Below are 17,898 nucleotides of genomic sequence, written 5' to 3'. Positions count from 1 at the left end.
CTGTATCGAGTCTTCGAGCATTGCAGCATTGTCTGCCAATCCTGAACCTTTCTTTCTAGCTCGTCTGAAATTATATTTAAAACAAATCATAAGATCGAAAACTATTTGCACCTACTACTTCTTTTAAACAAATACATTAATCCTTCGATCGGGGATTCTTGGAAATGCTATTGTATTCTATTGTTGTCGCGATCACCGGTGCCCTTATAGGCTTGAAGGATTAACTTAGTAACAAATAACAATCATGAACGTAATATATTATGTCCATATATTATCGTAATTTAATCAGCTACTATTGGTACTTACAATACTGCGTGCATGAGTGAGGCTTTCTTAGCAGCTTGCTTCTTCAATTTATTCGTTGGAGGCATTTTTATTTAAGTACTTATTTAAAACTACACTTAGAAAATTATTTACACTTATATATTTACTAGCTGTCCCGGTGAACTTCGTGTCACTTTAAAACCTTCCCTGGACTTCTACGAATATTTTAAGACTAAAGTTAGCCCAATCCTTCAGCCGTTTTCGAGTTTTAGCGTTACTAACACAATTGAAAATCCATTTTTATATATATAGATATACACTTGTTTTATTTAAACACTTAAAATATTAATATAATAACGTCTGCACGCGTGAAACAATCAACTTATAACTAAAAATAATCATGAAGTAAATAATGTACTGTTCATAAGAGCGTCCATGCGCGACTCGCGAGCCGCGTTACAATCTTCGTTGAACTTGATTGTACTCTAAGTCTAACTACTCTACATAAATACTCATGCAAATATAGTAGTGTTCTAATGCACACAAGCAGACGCTCGATAGCTCGGCAAGATTTGGAAACGACTAGCACAACCTCCCCGTCTGAATGCTAGCGGACGACTGCCGCCCGCGCCCGCGCAGACCACCTTCGAACCAAATCGTTCGTAAATACTGTTTTTCGATATTTTTCAAAAGAAAATATTGTTTGATTTTTATACAAAATGCTGATATTCAAGAATAATAGATTCCAAATATATCTACGCAAAAAAAATATCGTATATCACGGCCGTTTAGGAGGAGTCCCGATTTCAAATCGAAAATCGATGTCACGTATTTTATTTTTTTATTGAAGCAAGGGTTGATATACAGCAGCAAAAAATGTTGATCTATTAGTTGTTGAACTGATCTTTCACATAATATATTTTTTTCAATTTTTCCTGCCAGAAATGAATGAGAAGTCATAAAAACAAAATGACCATTTTACGACTCTATTCGCCTTAAGATTGTCGAGCCATAAGTCCGCGTACTTACTCGCACGTCTGTCACCCCCTTTACATGTTCTGACTTCTGGCGCTTGTTGACATAACAAACGTCACAACACAGTCACAGTTAGCAACACAAAACAAGTACATTCATCATCTTATCAACAGCATCTAGATTATTATCTTTAAATATCTTTAAACGAGCAATTCTTGTATATGTTATTGTAAAAGCTCGAACATCGGTAAATCTTAAGATTTGAGTGTAAATCTTAGGATTTACCGATACGATTTTTTTTTATGAAATAAGGGGGCAAACGAGCAAACGGGTCACCTGATGGAAAGCAACTTCCGTCGCCCATGGACACTCGCAGCATCAGAAGAGCTGCAGGTGCGTTGCCGGCCTTTTAAGAGGGAATAGGGTAATAGAGGAGGATAGGGATGGGAAGGGAAGGCAAGGGAATAGGGGAGGGTAGGGATGGGAATAGGGTAGGGGATTGGGCCTCCGATAAACTCACTCACTCGGCGAAACACAGCGCAAGCGCTGTTTCACGCCGGTTTTCTGTGAGAACGTGGTATTTCTCCGGTCGAGCCGGCCCATTCGTGCCGAAGCATGGCTCTCCCACGTCTACGATTTGTTAAATGTAAGTATTTCTAAAAATACGACGATTTTTTCGAACATTTACCATTACAATTCGGTTTAAGTATGCTAGGTTTTACTACTGTAAATTGGTAAATGTTGGTTTTAAAAATAAAACAAGGAGTAATTCTTAATTATTAACCTTAATAAACTATTAGACAAAACAAGTAGGTACATATAGTTATAATAAGTAATACTAACCTATTTAAATCATTTTCGTACAACATACAACATCTTTGAATATCTCATTAGCCGGACCATTCGTGCCGAAGCATGGCTCTCCTACGGTTAATACCACTTTATTATTATTATAAGCACTAAGCAGCCTGCAGTGCTGGGCAATACTTTACAAATTTTTAATAATATTAAAATAAAATAAAGATTTAAGGGGGCCTTCAATACCAAAAACACAATTTCTGGCCTGTTTTTGCTCTATAAGTTATAACAATACGAAACCCTTTGTGCGTGAGTTCGACTCGCACTTGGCCATTTTTTTTTCAACATGTACCGTGCCATTAAGGGGCTTCATTACGTGAAATACCATATTGCCCGCAGAGTTTTCCTTTATTGCTCATTCAAATGTAAAGAGAGTACTCAATATAAAATACGTAATGATAGCTAATTAATTGACCTTCATTTCCTTTTAAAAAAAATCTAATTTAGAAGTATAGTTTACGAGAAAAAAAAAATTAGAACGCAATAATTTTCCTACAAATATTGTTTTAATTCTGTTGTTTCAAAATATATTGCCAGAAATTTTGGCTCAAATTATGAGTATTTATGTCATTTACAAATAATATATATATATATTATATTGTACAAGGTACTATCAGAGAAATTAATTCTTTGATTTACATTTGAGACAAATTGACATAATCCAACCAATATAATATTATATAATTTTGGGCTGTTTTGATAGAATAGGCGGCATATCGAAACGTAACGTGTGCTAGCTCAAAAACGACGGCGTGGTGCGGCCCGAACCAAATTCGATCATGATTGTGTTCATGCTTTTCCATACGAACGGTATGGTGCGGTCTGCGGAGCGCACCGCGTTCGATGTGCAGGCGCTCGACTCAGAACCAGCCGCAATGATTATAATAATCATGTGCGGCACCCCATGCGCCAAACTATCGAACTTGGTACAAATAACGGAGCGCACCATGTTCGTGGTGCAGTCCGAACCAAGTTTGATCGGCTGTTTGCGAATTTGTATACTTATACTTACCTAATGTAGGTATATTATACGTACTTACTTTGAGGTATTTTTTTCTAAATTGATTTCTCGAGTTTGGTCTTGTGTAATGGTATTCTCACTATTCGGATCAATATTTTTGTCAGTGAGGCCCAATTTTCTTCTTTTACTGAAAAGAAAATAATAATAAATCCTTTTTTGCCATTTGGCTACAAAACCCTTATGAAATAAGTACTCATTAGTCATTACTATAGATGCTGGCGGGAAAGATTCCGAATTATTCCCGTCGAATACTTCGGAAGTATTCCGAAATATTCCGAAACTTTGGGAATATTTCAACTGTCAAAAATAACGAGGAAAATTGCGCTTGGAAGTTGTAAACTATTTATCTTTAGTTGTGTATCTAAGAATATGTGATGCCGCTTACTAACATTATTAGCCAAGCGGCGAGAAACGGCTTTTTTGGCTTATTATCATTACTAGCGATAAATAGCGGCTGGTAACGGCTTGTTACTTTTCTTTGATAATACCTAATCATATAAGTTCGTTTATTTTTTATGGTTTTTATTCTGATTTACTTACAATAGGATATATTAGTATGAATAGTATGGATATAAGTAAGTAATAAGTAGGTAAGTATAGATTAATCAATCCCATTGGCCATTACTAATTTATGATAAAACTAGATGACGCCCGCAACTCCGTTGCGCCAAAATTCGTTTATCGCGCCGGAACCGTACATTTATCCGCGATAAAAACTATCCTATGTCCTTTCACGGAACTCAAAGTATTTCCATGTCAATTTTCAGCCAAATCGGTTCAGCGGTTCGAGCGTGAAGAGGTAACAGACAGACAGGCAAACAGACGCACTTTCGCATTTATAATATTAAACCTAGAAGTAGGTATAGATAAACAATTTATATTTTATTTGTACGTAATGTGCCACTGAACAAATAATTCACTCAACCACCACAAACCACAAACAAACACGTATATTTCCATTGAATTATTCCGGCGAAATATTCGACGGAAACATTCGATTGCGGGGTACGAATCTTTCCGCGGGGTGAGGTAAAACTTCTCCGGGGAGCATCTCCCTTCCGTTGATGTTCCGTTGAATGTTTCCGTCGAATATTTCGCCGTGGCAGTCGGCGCGTGCGAAGCGGTGATAGCGGCCGGCGGGCGACGCTCTATGCGCAGCGGCGATCGATGATTGATGCAAAATACGATTTTTCAGCATAAATAAAAATTCATATATTTTTTTTATTGAATTCATTTTGAATAATTCAAATTTAAAGAAACTTTCCCAGAAGTATTCCGGAATTATTCGGAATTTTTCAGAAGTTTTGCAACTATAGTCATTACTCATTGGCATACTTACGTTATTTCTAGGCAGTGTTGAATTTTTTGTAGTCTAATTTTTTTTAGTTTTGACAGTCTTCCCATTTTGGCAAGTATTTATTATCTAACAGCTATTTTCACCGTGTAACTCTTATCAGTTACTATTACTAATATAAATTACAAAGAATTGTGTCCTATCACTAGCTATAGTTAGTAAACAAATAATAACTTAATATACTAAATCACACAAACAACTTAAAAACTTATATATTATGTGTCCTGTCACTACACATTTATTTATTTAGGTGTCCTATCACAAAACAATCACTTCAAGCTGAAGTTGATCTCCCTCGTTTTTACGTAATATTTAAAAACGTATGCGCAGCCGCGGCGAAGCGTTTCAACATACATCCTACCCGTGCGAAAGCGCTCAGCCGACTGCTCACGAGTCACGACTGCTCAAAAACGAGGCTAAAACGCTAAACGCTACCGTCCGCCGCGTTACTTCTGAATAAAAAAATTTAAAAAAAAGGTCAATAAATAAGCTATCATTCATTACCTACGTATTTTTTGAGTACTTACTCTAGTTACATTTTAACTAAAGGGATTTTAAAACAGCAATTTGAATAAATAACATTTTGAAGAAAATTGTTTTACCCAAATAATAATAAAATATTCCAAAAAAAATGTTGTAAAAAAGAAATTAATAAAAAACAAACTTTCATCACGTAGCGAACCTGAGACCCCGTATTTAGAGTAAACTATTCATGCTTCTGCTCATTGCGCTACCATGTGAAATAGGCAAACTGTCTATAATAGTTTTTCTCTTCACATTAAAATATGTATTTTAGACTGCGTTGTGTTGATTGTTCGATATTGCACTAGATGTCGTTATTGCGAATGGCGCGGGGGTGAGGTACGGAAGTGGGGTGTGGAAACACTCGTTTGCCCAAGGTCATTCGCGTATTGGAGCCCCTTAACGTAAATCCTAAGATTGAAAGTTCGTATCGCAAACCTTTTTGGACATTTACCATTAGGAGTTGGTAGATCTTAAGTTTTACTAGAAAATCTTAGAATTTACTGCAGTTCGAGCTTTTACGGTAACATATATACTTATTATGTATTATGTTACTGTAAAAGCTCGAACTACAGTAAGTAAAACCTAAGATTTTCCAGTAAAACCTAATATCTACCAATTCCTAATGGTAAATGTCCTCAGTGGACCCCTTGGGATCCACCTGGACCACTTTGGGAAACAATGGTTTAGCGCATGTTGACAAACATACACGCGTCACCGATAGCGACTGTATGGGCAGAACACGATCACACCTTCCCGAGGGATTGTGGACTTTATGTGAGTGGAATAAGAGTGATAACCATACTGTTATCTCTTATCACCAGGAACCGGTGTGAGGTGGACTGTACGATGTTGTATTATCATTTATCATACATTGTAAACCGCATAGTGGGACTTGGGAGTAATTCATTAACTTCTGACTGCAATAAAAACGACTATTTTTATAGTTACAGTCTGTGATATTTTGTATACTTAATAAATATCAGTTGGTGTAATAATAAATTTAAATCTAAATGCGACACTCACTTCAATGGACGCCCATTTTGTTTTTTTTTATTCCCTCGTCGTTTCTTTCTGGGAACTGATGGCCACAAACGAGTTTTGCTTGATCGCCGTGGTTCTATACAACAAAATGCAAATTAATTAAAAAAGTCAACACAAAGAAGTTAGATAATTCAATTTTTTTAGAGTGTTCGAATAATTTTCCCCTTATTACTACTTAACAAGTAAGTAAATATATAAAAAAAAAATTAAACTGACTTAAAAATTTCATGTAACTTTAAGCTATATAAACCACGATGCGTTCCTGTGTCAGGCAGGGCCAGGACACATTATTTTAACACTGCAGTACACGCGCCCCTTTTTTTTACACGAGTACTCGCGTGGCCTACCATGGACCATGGTAGGCCATCTAAAAATCATAATTATTTTCATAATAATTATTGTTAAATTAAAATGACAAATAAAATCAAAAACATAATTAATTAACTTACTTTTATAATAAAAAACTATTTAATTAATTATTAAATTACTGAAAAATCAACTTCAAATTTGTGAATTTCTATAAAAATGTGACAAAAATCGTACTGGTGAAATCAAACATGTGTATTTCTAACGTGAAATTAAAATAAGTTAGACTTTTGTTTGTTTTATGTTATTCAAGATTCTATCCTACTTACAGGTCAGAATAAAACCAGAAATCACAAATCTATCACCACTTTCTTGGCAATAAAATTTGGGTTAACATTAGGGAATGCAAATCTCGCGAGATTGGGGCTCAAGCGAGATCCCGCGACTTTATGAATACAATACCGCGAGATCTCGCCAATGTCGAGATCTCGCGAGATTAGCAGTTTGGAGGGTTTTTTTTGCAAATAATCACAATATTTGAATATATATTACAAAAAAAAGTAATAAGTATTATAATTATAATTTTTTTATAGAATTTTATGCATCAAACATTGTTTGATGTATCTGTCTATATATAATTTTTAAGTAGTAAACTTTGACATAATTATGTATCTACTATCTATCAAATAACAAATGAAAGAAACAGCCAGTCTTCTGTTCTGTTTGGGCGGTAATATCGTGGACGTCCGCGGTAAAACGATAACATAGGGAAGTAAAATGTATGGAAATATATGGAGACGCCTTTAAATTTTCGTCGACGATAACTTTTTAACGTGCACGTTAGAGGACATCACAACGTTTACCTTTCTGAACCGCACAAAACGTCCGCGGTGCGTAAAATCAAAAGGGCATTTAACGTACACCCAACATTTTATCATGGAAGCCGGCGTCCACGATTTAAGCGTGACGTTCTTTTATAACTAACAAAACAACGAGAAGTCAAAATTCAGAACCTAGTTGAGAATCACAGCGCACAGTTGCTTAGGCCAGCTCCTCTTTGTTTTGACTCCGTGATCGCAACTCTGTCTCGCGCTTCAAATAAGACGTTTTTATGCTCAAGTGCAATCTCGTCAAACTCGCGAGATCTCGACTTGTTTTCGTCCGAGATCAATCTCGCTAAAAAAGGCCGAGATCTCGCGAGAACGAGATTGCATTCCCTAGTTAACATGCAGCATTGACATTGCCCCATACGTCATATCAGTGGGGCTAAATCGTGTTGGATTCTTAAAAAATCCCGAACTTTACTACATAAAATACTTATAAGTTATTTCGTCTGTTTAAAAACGCAATTATTTTTATATTTTGATTGTTTTTTTCTAAGAATAAATGACCCTAAACTTCAGAACTCATCAGATTAGCTCATTTTCGTACAAGTGTGACTCCTAGACTGGGGTTTACAAAACTGGTCACTATTTGTCACTTGTATTACTCTTGATCGCTTATTTTGTTAACAGCCAATTATAACAATTTTCCATTACAAAATTCACATCAAAAGCTTGACGATGAAATTAGACAACCGGCACTGATGACGCTAAGTTTTCATTGTGAAAACTACAAAATAGTTTATTTATTGATTAATTAAATACTTAACACTAGTTAAATGTCATTTTTTAATAATGTTTTGATTATATTTTTGCAATTTGGTGAGATTTCCTATGTTTCTGGTTATTCATAATATGGTTACGACGTCAATCTGCACAGGTCACTATATCTTATTAAAAAATTAAGTTTAAGTCTGCTTGCAATTTATTTCTGTATTTTTGTACTGATCTAACATTTGTCAGTATGACAGTTTTGACAATTCATTTGCTGAATTGATTGAGAGGAATTTCTAAATGTAATAATAATATCTATGGACGAATCACACCACGTCAGTCTGGCCCCGTGCTAAGTACCTGAAGGACTTGTGTTACAGGTACCAGACAACGGAAATATATTTAATACTTTTTATACTATACATATTATATTTAAGATTTTTATTACATAATACACATATTCAATACACATCCATGACCCAGGAACTTTGAAAACTTTTTGTTCCGTCGGCGGGAATCGAACCCGCGACCCCCGGCTTGAGCTACGGACAGCTCACCCACTGAGCCACAGAGGTCGTCATGTCTATAAGTTTAAGTGTTTGTAATCAATTTATCATAAATGTATTTTAGTGTGAATGCATAAAATATGCAATCATAAACAATAAAAATGTTATAAATCAATGATTAAAAAAACATACATGGTTGAATTTAGTATGTCACCAATACTCGCGCGGACTACTATGGTAGTCCAGCGTGTTTGATGCTAAATATCTATAATTTCCATTGACTATAAGGTTACAGGAGGTACTGAGGTTTTGTCAAATTTATCAAACGAGGATTACCTGGAATGGCAGGTTTCTAGCGAGCTTTACTGAAAAAATATCGCTGAAAAAGTGACTGGTCTACCATGGTAGTTCACGCGTGTACTGCAGTGTTAAACACGACACGACGTCGTGTCGTACCACGATGCGGCGTAGTTTCACGAATTCACGGTGCGAGGTCGCGTCGTGGGAATCTACGACGAGTGACGACTGACGACTGACGAGCATCGCAAAAAACTACGTCGCGACATCGTAACGTGCCACGACACACGGTACGACGTCGCGTCGTAGAAACTGACGATACGTCATCTTTAAATTTTGAATAACAACTGTGGCATACACAGGAACAGGACGTTGCATCGTGAAACGACGCCGCATCGTGATACGACACGACGTCGTATCGTGTTTATGTATTCCGGCCCTAAATCTTGTCGCAAATCCCCTGCCCATGCCGTGAGCCGTCGAATGGCGAACCCCACTTTGAGAAATCCTATCGCTATTCCTGAACGTTATAAATTACAAAATACTAAGAACTTATAGAAAAATAATATTAATATGATAAGTACTTACTGTGTGATATATCCGATCTTTCGGTATCCATTATTATCAAAAATTCAAGCACCACAAATCACAATATTTGTTCAAGCAATTTTCTTCAACTATCACGAAAAGCTATCAAAACAACAACAATAATGTAGGTACGTGAATTCACGTTTTCGCGTACTACCCCACTATACCCGCTAGGCCGCCGCTCTGTAGTCTGTCTCTGTCGTGCGAGCGGATCGGCATGATACCAGCGCGTTGGAAATTTTCGAGAGATAAAGATGATGAATGAAAATTTATTATATTACTTAACGATATCAAAATACGTTCTAATTCTATGATATTGCCTAACTTTTGAAGACTTTCTGTAACTACACAATATTAGCTGTAGTTCTAGGAAAAATACGTAGCGATTCGATGAGTTTTTAAAATAAAACAAGTGTGCGGAAAGTATGTAAGTATCAAGTATGGCGTAACACTCCGGTAACAGTTTATGAAATGTAATCGTTTATATTTCTTATTGTGTAAATGTCGCAGCCAACTGGTTTAAATAGGCGTTCGATCAAACAGCTAGCCCTTTGACTGAACAACGCCATTCAATCACACGTCTAGCTTTTTAACCCTAGGATGGTAACATAATTTACACGACCACGCATGGTAACAGGGGTTCCAGGTCACCCCAGTTACTTATGAATAAATAAAAAACTTTTGTTTAATGAAAAATAAAACTTTTAAATATAAAAACAAAATAAAGGAACACTTTTCTTCAGATTAATCGGTAACTAAACAAAATAAAACTATTTTTTTTTAGTTTTTCTAAATTAAACACAATTGATACAAATTTTCAAGCGGTATTCAGGGCACGCAGGTCTTTTGCATTTGGAACAAAAAATCTTTACTTTTTTGTATTTTTTTCAAGGACACAATGCACATCGAGCTTGCTTTGATAATTTGGCGGGGATTTCGCTTGCTGTAACTTCTTCGGGGACATTTAGAATGACCCTTATATTTCCCCATAGTATTCGAGGTAAATTGGACTCCAAGCGTCGTTTCATGTGCGGCTCGGCTAGCTGTATTGCTAGTTTTTTAAGGAAATTGCTTCTAAATTTGTTAGCTGGCGTGTTTTCATGTTTTACTTCTAGATAGAGAACTGAGAATCATAGAATTGATTCCTGCTTGACCATCTTCTTCGAAATGCACGGAGGCAATATCTTCATTTTCAGAAGGTTGCTAATAATAAATCTAATGGCTCTGTTTAACTCTCATCATTCCAACATATCGTATTTAAGTACCGCTCAAGCCCTTCATCATTATGAAACGCCATTGTGAACTGAAAATAATGTATAAATAAAATACATGAACAAAAAAACTACCTACGTAAATAGTAACAGGGGTGACGCATCACCCCACACATACCTGCAAAACCAAGTTGACGTGTTGCTGGTCCCACAGCGCAAGGCTACTGATAACTTACAGTAAAACAAAAGAATACACAAAATGCTAGAGCGACAAAGCCAATAATTTTCGATAAATCGGCGCGTGATTGCTTACGTGGGGTGTTGGGGCACCCCTGTTACCATCCTAGAGTTAATTGAAGATTTATGTCGCTCAATACGTGCTACTGCAGCTGATTCAAAAGCCGCCGTTTGATTGAATTAGTTCAGCGCTGACCACCGCGGCGCTAGGTGCGTTTTGTTCACAATATGGCGTCAACTAATCGGTGTTTTCTGGTTGTATTAAGGAAAGTTAGTGACATTAGGCACATAATAGACGATAATTCAGCATTACATGCGTTACGTGCTGCCATGCACGCATGATCGTTTATTGTATTGATTGATGTGATTTGTGAATGACATGCAAACTACGTGCTGTACATAGATTGACCAGCGGGGCTAAAATGGTCACATTTAGCAATTCCTCTCAATCAATTCAGCAAATGAATTGTCAAAACTTTCAAACTGACAAATGTCAAATCAGTACAAAAATACAGAAATGAATTGCAAGCAGAGTTGCAATTAGCGATTTTAGAAAAATGAATCATATTATTCATATCATGATTCTTCAAAGCGACCATTTTAGCCCCGCAGTTCTTTAATTTTTCGTCCTGCAATATGTGTGTCGCAGCCGACTGGTTTAAATAGCCGTTCAATCAAACAGCTAGCCCTTTGACTGAACAACGGCATCATTCAATCACACGGCTTTACGTCGTTTAGTCGACTTGTTGACTACAACGTTCAACATTACCGCTAGACGACGCTTAGCCAACTGGTTTAATGTCAAATTAACTAGGGTAACCATTAGTTTAATATGTAATTTGGGAGAATAGGAAAACTTTTGTATTTTATTGGAAGATTATTCTCGGATTAAGTTTAAGGGGTGACCAAAAGCTTAATGCAATAAGTAAAAATAAAAAATTCTGAGGCGTGTTGTGTGACGGTCGCCGGCTGCTGCCCCAGCACAGTCACAGTTCTAACCTGGTTAGGTTAGAACTTATACTTTTGGACTTTCTGGATTGTGTTTGTTTTTGTTTTGGCAGGGGGCTGCGCCCCCCGAGCCCCCCTTTTATTTGATGACGGTGGCCGGCTGCTGCCGCTGCACGCTCGCTGCGCTCGCTCGGCTCCCTCTGTGTTGTGGTCTAAGTTCTAACCTAACCTAACCAACTTTTGGACTTCCTGGATTGTGTTTGTTTTTGTTTTGGCGGGGGACTGTGCCGTCCGAACCCCCCTTTCGGTGAAGCTGAAAAACTGTATTCTAACTAATTTTAAACATATTTAGCACATACAATAATTATACCTGATTTATTATTTATGGAATTGCAATAAATACCTTGGTGATGTATTTCATAAACCCGTTATTTCTCCTCGAATATTTGTTGAAATTTTGATTCACTCGTATGTGCCTCCATAATTTTTGTCTCTTTAATAACACTTGTAACTTTTATTAACTACTTTCTTTCCGAAAAACAGCCACAAACACCAACAAACACCGGCTAGTTGACGCCATATTGTGAACAAAACGCACCTAGCGCCGCAGCGGTGCGCGCTGAACTACTTCAATTAAACGGCGGCTTTTGAATCAGCTGTAGTGTTGAACGTTTTGAGTGACTAAAATATTCAATCTAAAAGCTAGACGTGTGATTGAATGGCGTTGTTCAGTCAAAGGGCTAGCTGTTTGATTGAACGGCTATTTAAACCAGTCGGCTGCGACTGTGCATTACATGCACGCATGTTCGTTTCGCGATCGCCATGTCATGCAACAATTAATGTCACGTAGATCATAGATGCATGTCATTACCGTAGGAGTACTATATTTAAGTAGGTACCTAGGTACTTACTTTTCAATATTATTTGGTTTGGCTTTTTTTACTTTTGCCTGATTTGCAAGACGAGATCTTCTATTATTTAGCAACTTCAATGATGGTTTCTTACTTTGTTTCGCAATTCTTTTATATCTTGTTTCACATTTGCACAGCCCACCAAAAGAAGAAATAATATATTTTTCACTTTGTTTCAAAATCGAACCGTAATCACACAACATGTACACAGAACACGCGCGCAAACTAAATTAAAACTTTTAAGCCGGTAAATGTCAAATACTCAAATGTGACAAATCAATTAGAAGAGCACGCACTGCCTTGTGCGCGGAACGGCAACTGCGTTGTACAGTTCGACAAGGCTTTATTTGAACGTGGGTGACATTGACAGGAGCGCTGCTGGTAAAGGAGAACTGTCAAACACATGTCAAAAATGACGTTTTTCTATGATAGAAGCGTTTAGTTCCTTTACTCGCCACGTTCAAATAAAGCCTTGTCAAGCCTTGTCGAACTGTACATGAGTTGCGCGGCTTGCGCCGAACTGACAAGTGACAACGTCGCATTCCGTAACTAATTTCGCCTGCTTTTTGTGAGCAAATACTTTACTACATTTACTAGTGAAGTTTGATTTACAGTAGGCACCAAAGAGTTTTATGAAACTTCTATTTTGCAATACTGTTTGTCACAAACAGTATTGCAAAATAGACCGTGAGCACCAGGATAAAAAGTAAAGAAACATGTATGCAAATATTCATTATAAACGGATTAGCTAAACCAAAAAAAATGGACCTAAGATATTAATCTCACGCGAGTTATAGCACTTTAAAAATGTATTTTCTGATAACTGAATAAAGATCACCAAAAATATCGGCCACGATATATAAAATTATTTCAAGATACATACACTTAAGAATTACACAAAACTTCTGTATTTCTCCAATCTGTAATTTAGCTGAAAGACATGGACAAAAAGACGTCTAAAGCTGCGCGTCCACTGCATCGGAATCGGAGCGTACGGAGCGTCGTCATTTACGAAATGCCGATGGGGTGCATCCACTGCATTCTGATTCCGCATCGGCAATTTAGTAATTAATGTATATATGAAATGTGTGCGTTAACGCTTATATATATGAAATGTGAGAGTTAAGGTTGGATTTGCTATGTTCAGTTTTGATACTTTGTTTCGATGCGCTTTGACTCTGCACTAAATACATATATAAATTGACCCATAGACGCGGCTGCGGATGACTCATCGGCATAAATTCTGGTCTCAGGCGCAGAAATGCCGATCCAGTGCACGCAGTACCATACAAATCAATATCCGATCCAGTGCACGCGCAGCTTAAAACGCATTTTCCTTTACCATTCACCTTAAATGTTTTCATTACCTATGTGATATAAACTTAAAAAATACAATAATTCATGAAGAATACTCACTCCGTAGATACATGTGTCGGAGCGTTGGTTGTTAGCCCGTCATCGTGACCGTGTCGTCTTTTCTTCGAACTGAAAGCAATCAATTATAATTATTTTTTACCTAGATAATAATAACTAAAATGCAGTCTGTTAAAACTTTAACATTGTTACGGTAAAAAAAACCTTATTCAGTATAGGAATAAGAATATTTTTACTTATATGTCGCATCCAACTGGTTTAAATAGCCGTTCAATCAAACAACTAGCCCTTTGACTGAACAACGCTGACCAATCACACGTCTAGCTTTTTAACTGAATATTTAAGTCGCTCAAAAGTCAAAACGTTCAACACTACAGCTGATTCAAAAGCCGCCGTTTGATTGAATTAGTTCAGCGCTCACCACCGCGGCGCTAGGTGTCCTTTGTTTACAATATGGCGTCAACTAACCGATGTTTTGTGGTTGTATTAAGATATTTGTCGTTAACATACGTTACAAGTATTATTAAAGAGACAGAAATTACCTAAAAAAATGTATTCGGCGAAGCATAAAGGAGCTTTTCGTTCAAATTCCTTTAAAAGTAACTGATATGATGTTGTTATACTCCACTCGGGCTAACTTGTCGCTAGCGGTCATTGACTACCTGTCAAAAACTTGTCATTTCCCATATAAACCGCGATTGACAATGAAGTGTCAGATATTGTTTATCGTGGTTTTATATGGAAAATGACAAGTTTTTGACAGGGAGTCAACGACGGCTAGCGACAAGCTAGCCCGAGTGGAGTATAGTAGTGTTGTAAATGTACATTTATTGACCATACAAAAATTTAAAAAACTAGCGGTACTACGGAACCCGTTAGATACATATTGCGCGTGGCCCGACACGCACTTGGCCGGGTTTTTTAATTATAAGTAATAATAATATTTTATTGAAAAATAATTATACCCGAACATTCCGTCATTTCTGTTAACTTTCTTTCTTTTTCTTATCATTATTTTAGCTAACTTTTTGCTTCCTTTATTTCCCATATATTTTACGCTCTTCACCAGTCACTATATTTTAATATCACGACAAAAATATTTTAATTTTACGTGTTCCGTCGCGTCGGAAGTCGGAACTCAGGAGCGATCCAGCCACGAGCGTCCGGAGACAACCTCACTGTATGTAGGCCGGTGGCCGACTGATCCAGTGTTGCCAGAGCTGTATGTTCGAAAGTTACTTATTGTCATGCGAAAAGTAACATTTTGAGGGGAAAAGTAACATTTCGTATTACTTATATAATATTTTAAATGCAGGGGGGGGGGGGGGTTATCAACAATGCACGAAAACATACTATAAGTACATAAGTATAGAGATATAGAGATGAAGTGATTTTTTTTGGATTCCGTATAATTATTTTATTATTATATACCTATTAAAATGAAAATATAATAACATAAGCTCTTATACAAAAAAACACAATTTTTGGCCTATTTTTGCTCTATCACGGTACGGAACCCTTTATGAGCGAGTCAGACTCGTGGGCGGGGGCGCTGCTGATAAAGGAGAACTGTCAAAAATTTGTTTTTGTATGATGGCAGCATTAGTTGCTTTTTTCGCCACGTTCATTCAAAGCATTGTCAGCTGTAACGACAAAACTCAATAAAACTAAGTGTTTCGTTTTCGCATTTTTGGTTTCAAACATCTTTTTTTTTCAATTACCAAAAGTAACGTAAAAGTAACATCTGTAGTCATGTCACATGAATGTAGCATGCAAGGGTCAAAAGTAACGTAAAATGTTATAAAAGTAACATTCTGGCAACGCTGGACTGATCACTGAAATCTGAATTCTGAAAGCATTGCGTCTTGCGAGTTGCGACGCGAATACCAAGCGGCAAGTGTGTACGCATCACAAAGCTTAGCATCTCTATTTTATTTTTCATGTTTTTTTTTAAATATCTTTTGCTATAAACAAAAAGAAACAAAACTGGTCGGTTCATACTTTATTAATATGGATTTATTAACTATTTATTAAAATAAAATACATTTTATCAATGATAACTTTTAATTTATATCGATGTTAATTTTTTTTGTCAAAGGTGAGTTTGTAAATTGATTACTTACAGCGAAAGTATCATTGTTTATTAAAAAGTTTATGGTTTAAACACTTTTAAATATTGTGCTCTATATCTCATATTTTTCTTCACTTCGTTATTATAATGGAACTAGGTAATCCCGGAGTCAATAATTAATAACAAAATGTGGTTTCTGCTCGCTTTAACGATTCTAATTATATCGACAATAGCCTCTTCTGTTGTTATCACAGGAATGTGTTACATAGCTTTGTCCACACTGTGCCTTTTTCTGTTCGTCAAGGGCATGCGTTATAGCGCAGTCAACAGCGAACGTGAGGCATGGCCGCGACGCATGCCCTCTGACCGTGTCCAAAACTTCACAAATGACAATATTGGCGTTGCGTTCCTTGACGCATTCAATTATTGAATGCGCCAATATGAAAGTTGATGACTAAAATTGAAGATGAAAGTGCACAGTGTGGACATAGCTTATGGCGGTCCTGTGGTTCTGTCTACTCTGGTGGTGGCGACGGCGCGGGGGGCTGATATCTGTTATCACTTAACAAGAGTGCAGAGACACTACAAATAGAAATGCTGATATTGATGCACTTGATACACCACTTGTGACTTTACCAGTGAAGGGATCAGGTGTGTCGATAGATTGTGCTAGTGGAGTTTTCATATCGACAGTCGATAGTATTACATTTATTACTGTTTATTTATTTACTAGTAGTGAAACGAACTTTAATTTGAATCTTGATTTGAAGAAAACACTCAATACTTAGTTGTTTATTATTCTGAATAACTACCGTCGAGTACAATAGTCACTTGTAGCCGAGTTGCAGAATGGAATAGATACCTTTGCAGCCTGCAGGATGAGCTCTGCTTATAGACCCGTCCACCTCCCCTCCGTTCCGTCCCGTCGCGTCGGACGGAACCAGAGTGGGGTGGTGGGCGGTGGCGTGTTATCAGTGTAGCTATTGTAACAAATAATATTTTATTTAGAAAATATGGAATAAGTATAAATTTGGAAAATATGACATTCAGAATATACTAGGACAATAAATTGTTATAATAAATATTAAATAGGTTCCAAAACTATTGCAGTGAGGTCTAGTGTCGACAGCGGGAAGAGCACGAAGACCACCTTAGAGAGATTTTGCTGAGGTCAGATGCTACTGTTAAAATATTTAAAAAAATACGATATTATAGTCAGCCGACAGCAAATTGTTAAAAAAAAACGTTTAAAACGAAGCAGTTGAAAACTATTTAAGGTAACTGTCCAAAAATAGAATTAAAAATAACATGTGTATAAAAGTACAACAATAAAATTAATTTTATGTACATAATAATATTTATTATGTTCTGTAAATGTGGGTCAATTTGAAATAATTAACATGCCACATGTTCGGAACATGGTTAATTGTTTTTTGTTGAAAATATTTTTAGCAACAGACGAACAAATTGTTTTATTTTTTGTTCAAAAGCTATTAAGATGAAGTGGGATGCAGTGCGCATCGCGTTTCTGAGGGGGTGAGGTATGAAGCGTGGCGGGAGCATGCGCGGGGCAACCATCTTCCGCCCCGCGCTTTCTATGCGCACGCCTGGTAGTAGGTGCGTAGCGTAGAGGCAGCGGCGACCGGGCATGCGAGTTCAATATTTTACCCTCTTATTATCTTGTTTTAGACAAATTTTTTCCTTAGAAGCAGGGCTCGAAAACGTTATTTTAAATAATTGTTTCAAATCGTTCGAAACAGTTCCTTGCGATAACGTTTTTTGGGAACGAAAACGAAATGAGAACGTTATTTAATTA

General features: G+C 36.8%; 1 protein-coding gene across 4 annotated transcripts in view; it reads right to left on the bottom strand.

Annotated features, from left to right (window-relative positions):
• The window catches only part of LOC121735701 (stress response protein NST1-like), a 138,130-nt gene that overhangs the window by 70,202 nt on the left and 50,030 nt on the right, over positions 1–17,898 (bottom strand). Inside the window, exons 1-2 of one of the 4 annotated variants that reach the window (XM_042126605.1) lie at positions 14,977–15,294; positions 14,054–14,122 (exon numbers count right to left, since the gene is read on the bottom strand). In XM_042126605.1, coding sequence (XP_041982539.1) covers positions 14,054–14,122; positions 14,977–15,059 — 152 coding nt within the window. In that variant the 5' untranslated portion in view covers positions 15,060–15,294. Of the gene's footprint in view, positions 65–306; positions 407–6,020; positions 6,115–9,330; positions 9,458–14,053; positions 14,123–14,976; positions 15,295–17,898 lie in introns of those variants that run through there. The other 3 variants (XM_042126606.1, XM_042126607.1, XM_042126604.1) reach the window with 3 other exon arrangements.

Source organism: Aricia agestis, chromosome 17 (genome assembly GCF_905147365.1).
Source record: "Aricia agestis chromosome 17, ilAriAges1.1, whole genome shotgun sequence".
Taxonomy (NCBI): Eukaryota; Metazoa; Arthropoda; class Insecta; order Lepidoptera; family Lycaenidae; genus Aricia; species Aricia agestis.
This window is presented reverse-complemented; position numbering and strand designations above follow the sequence as displayed.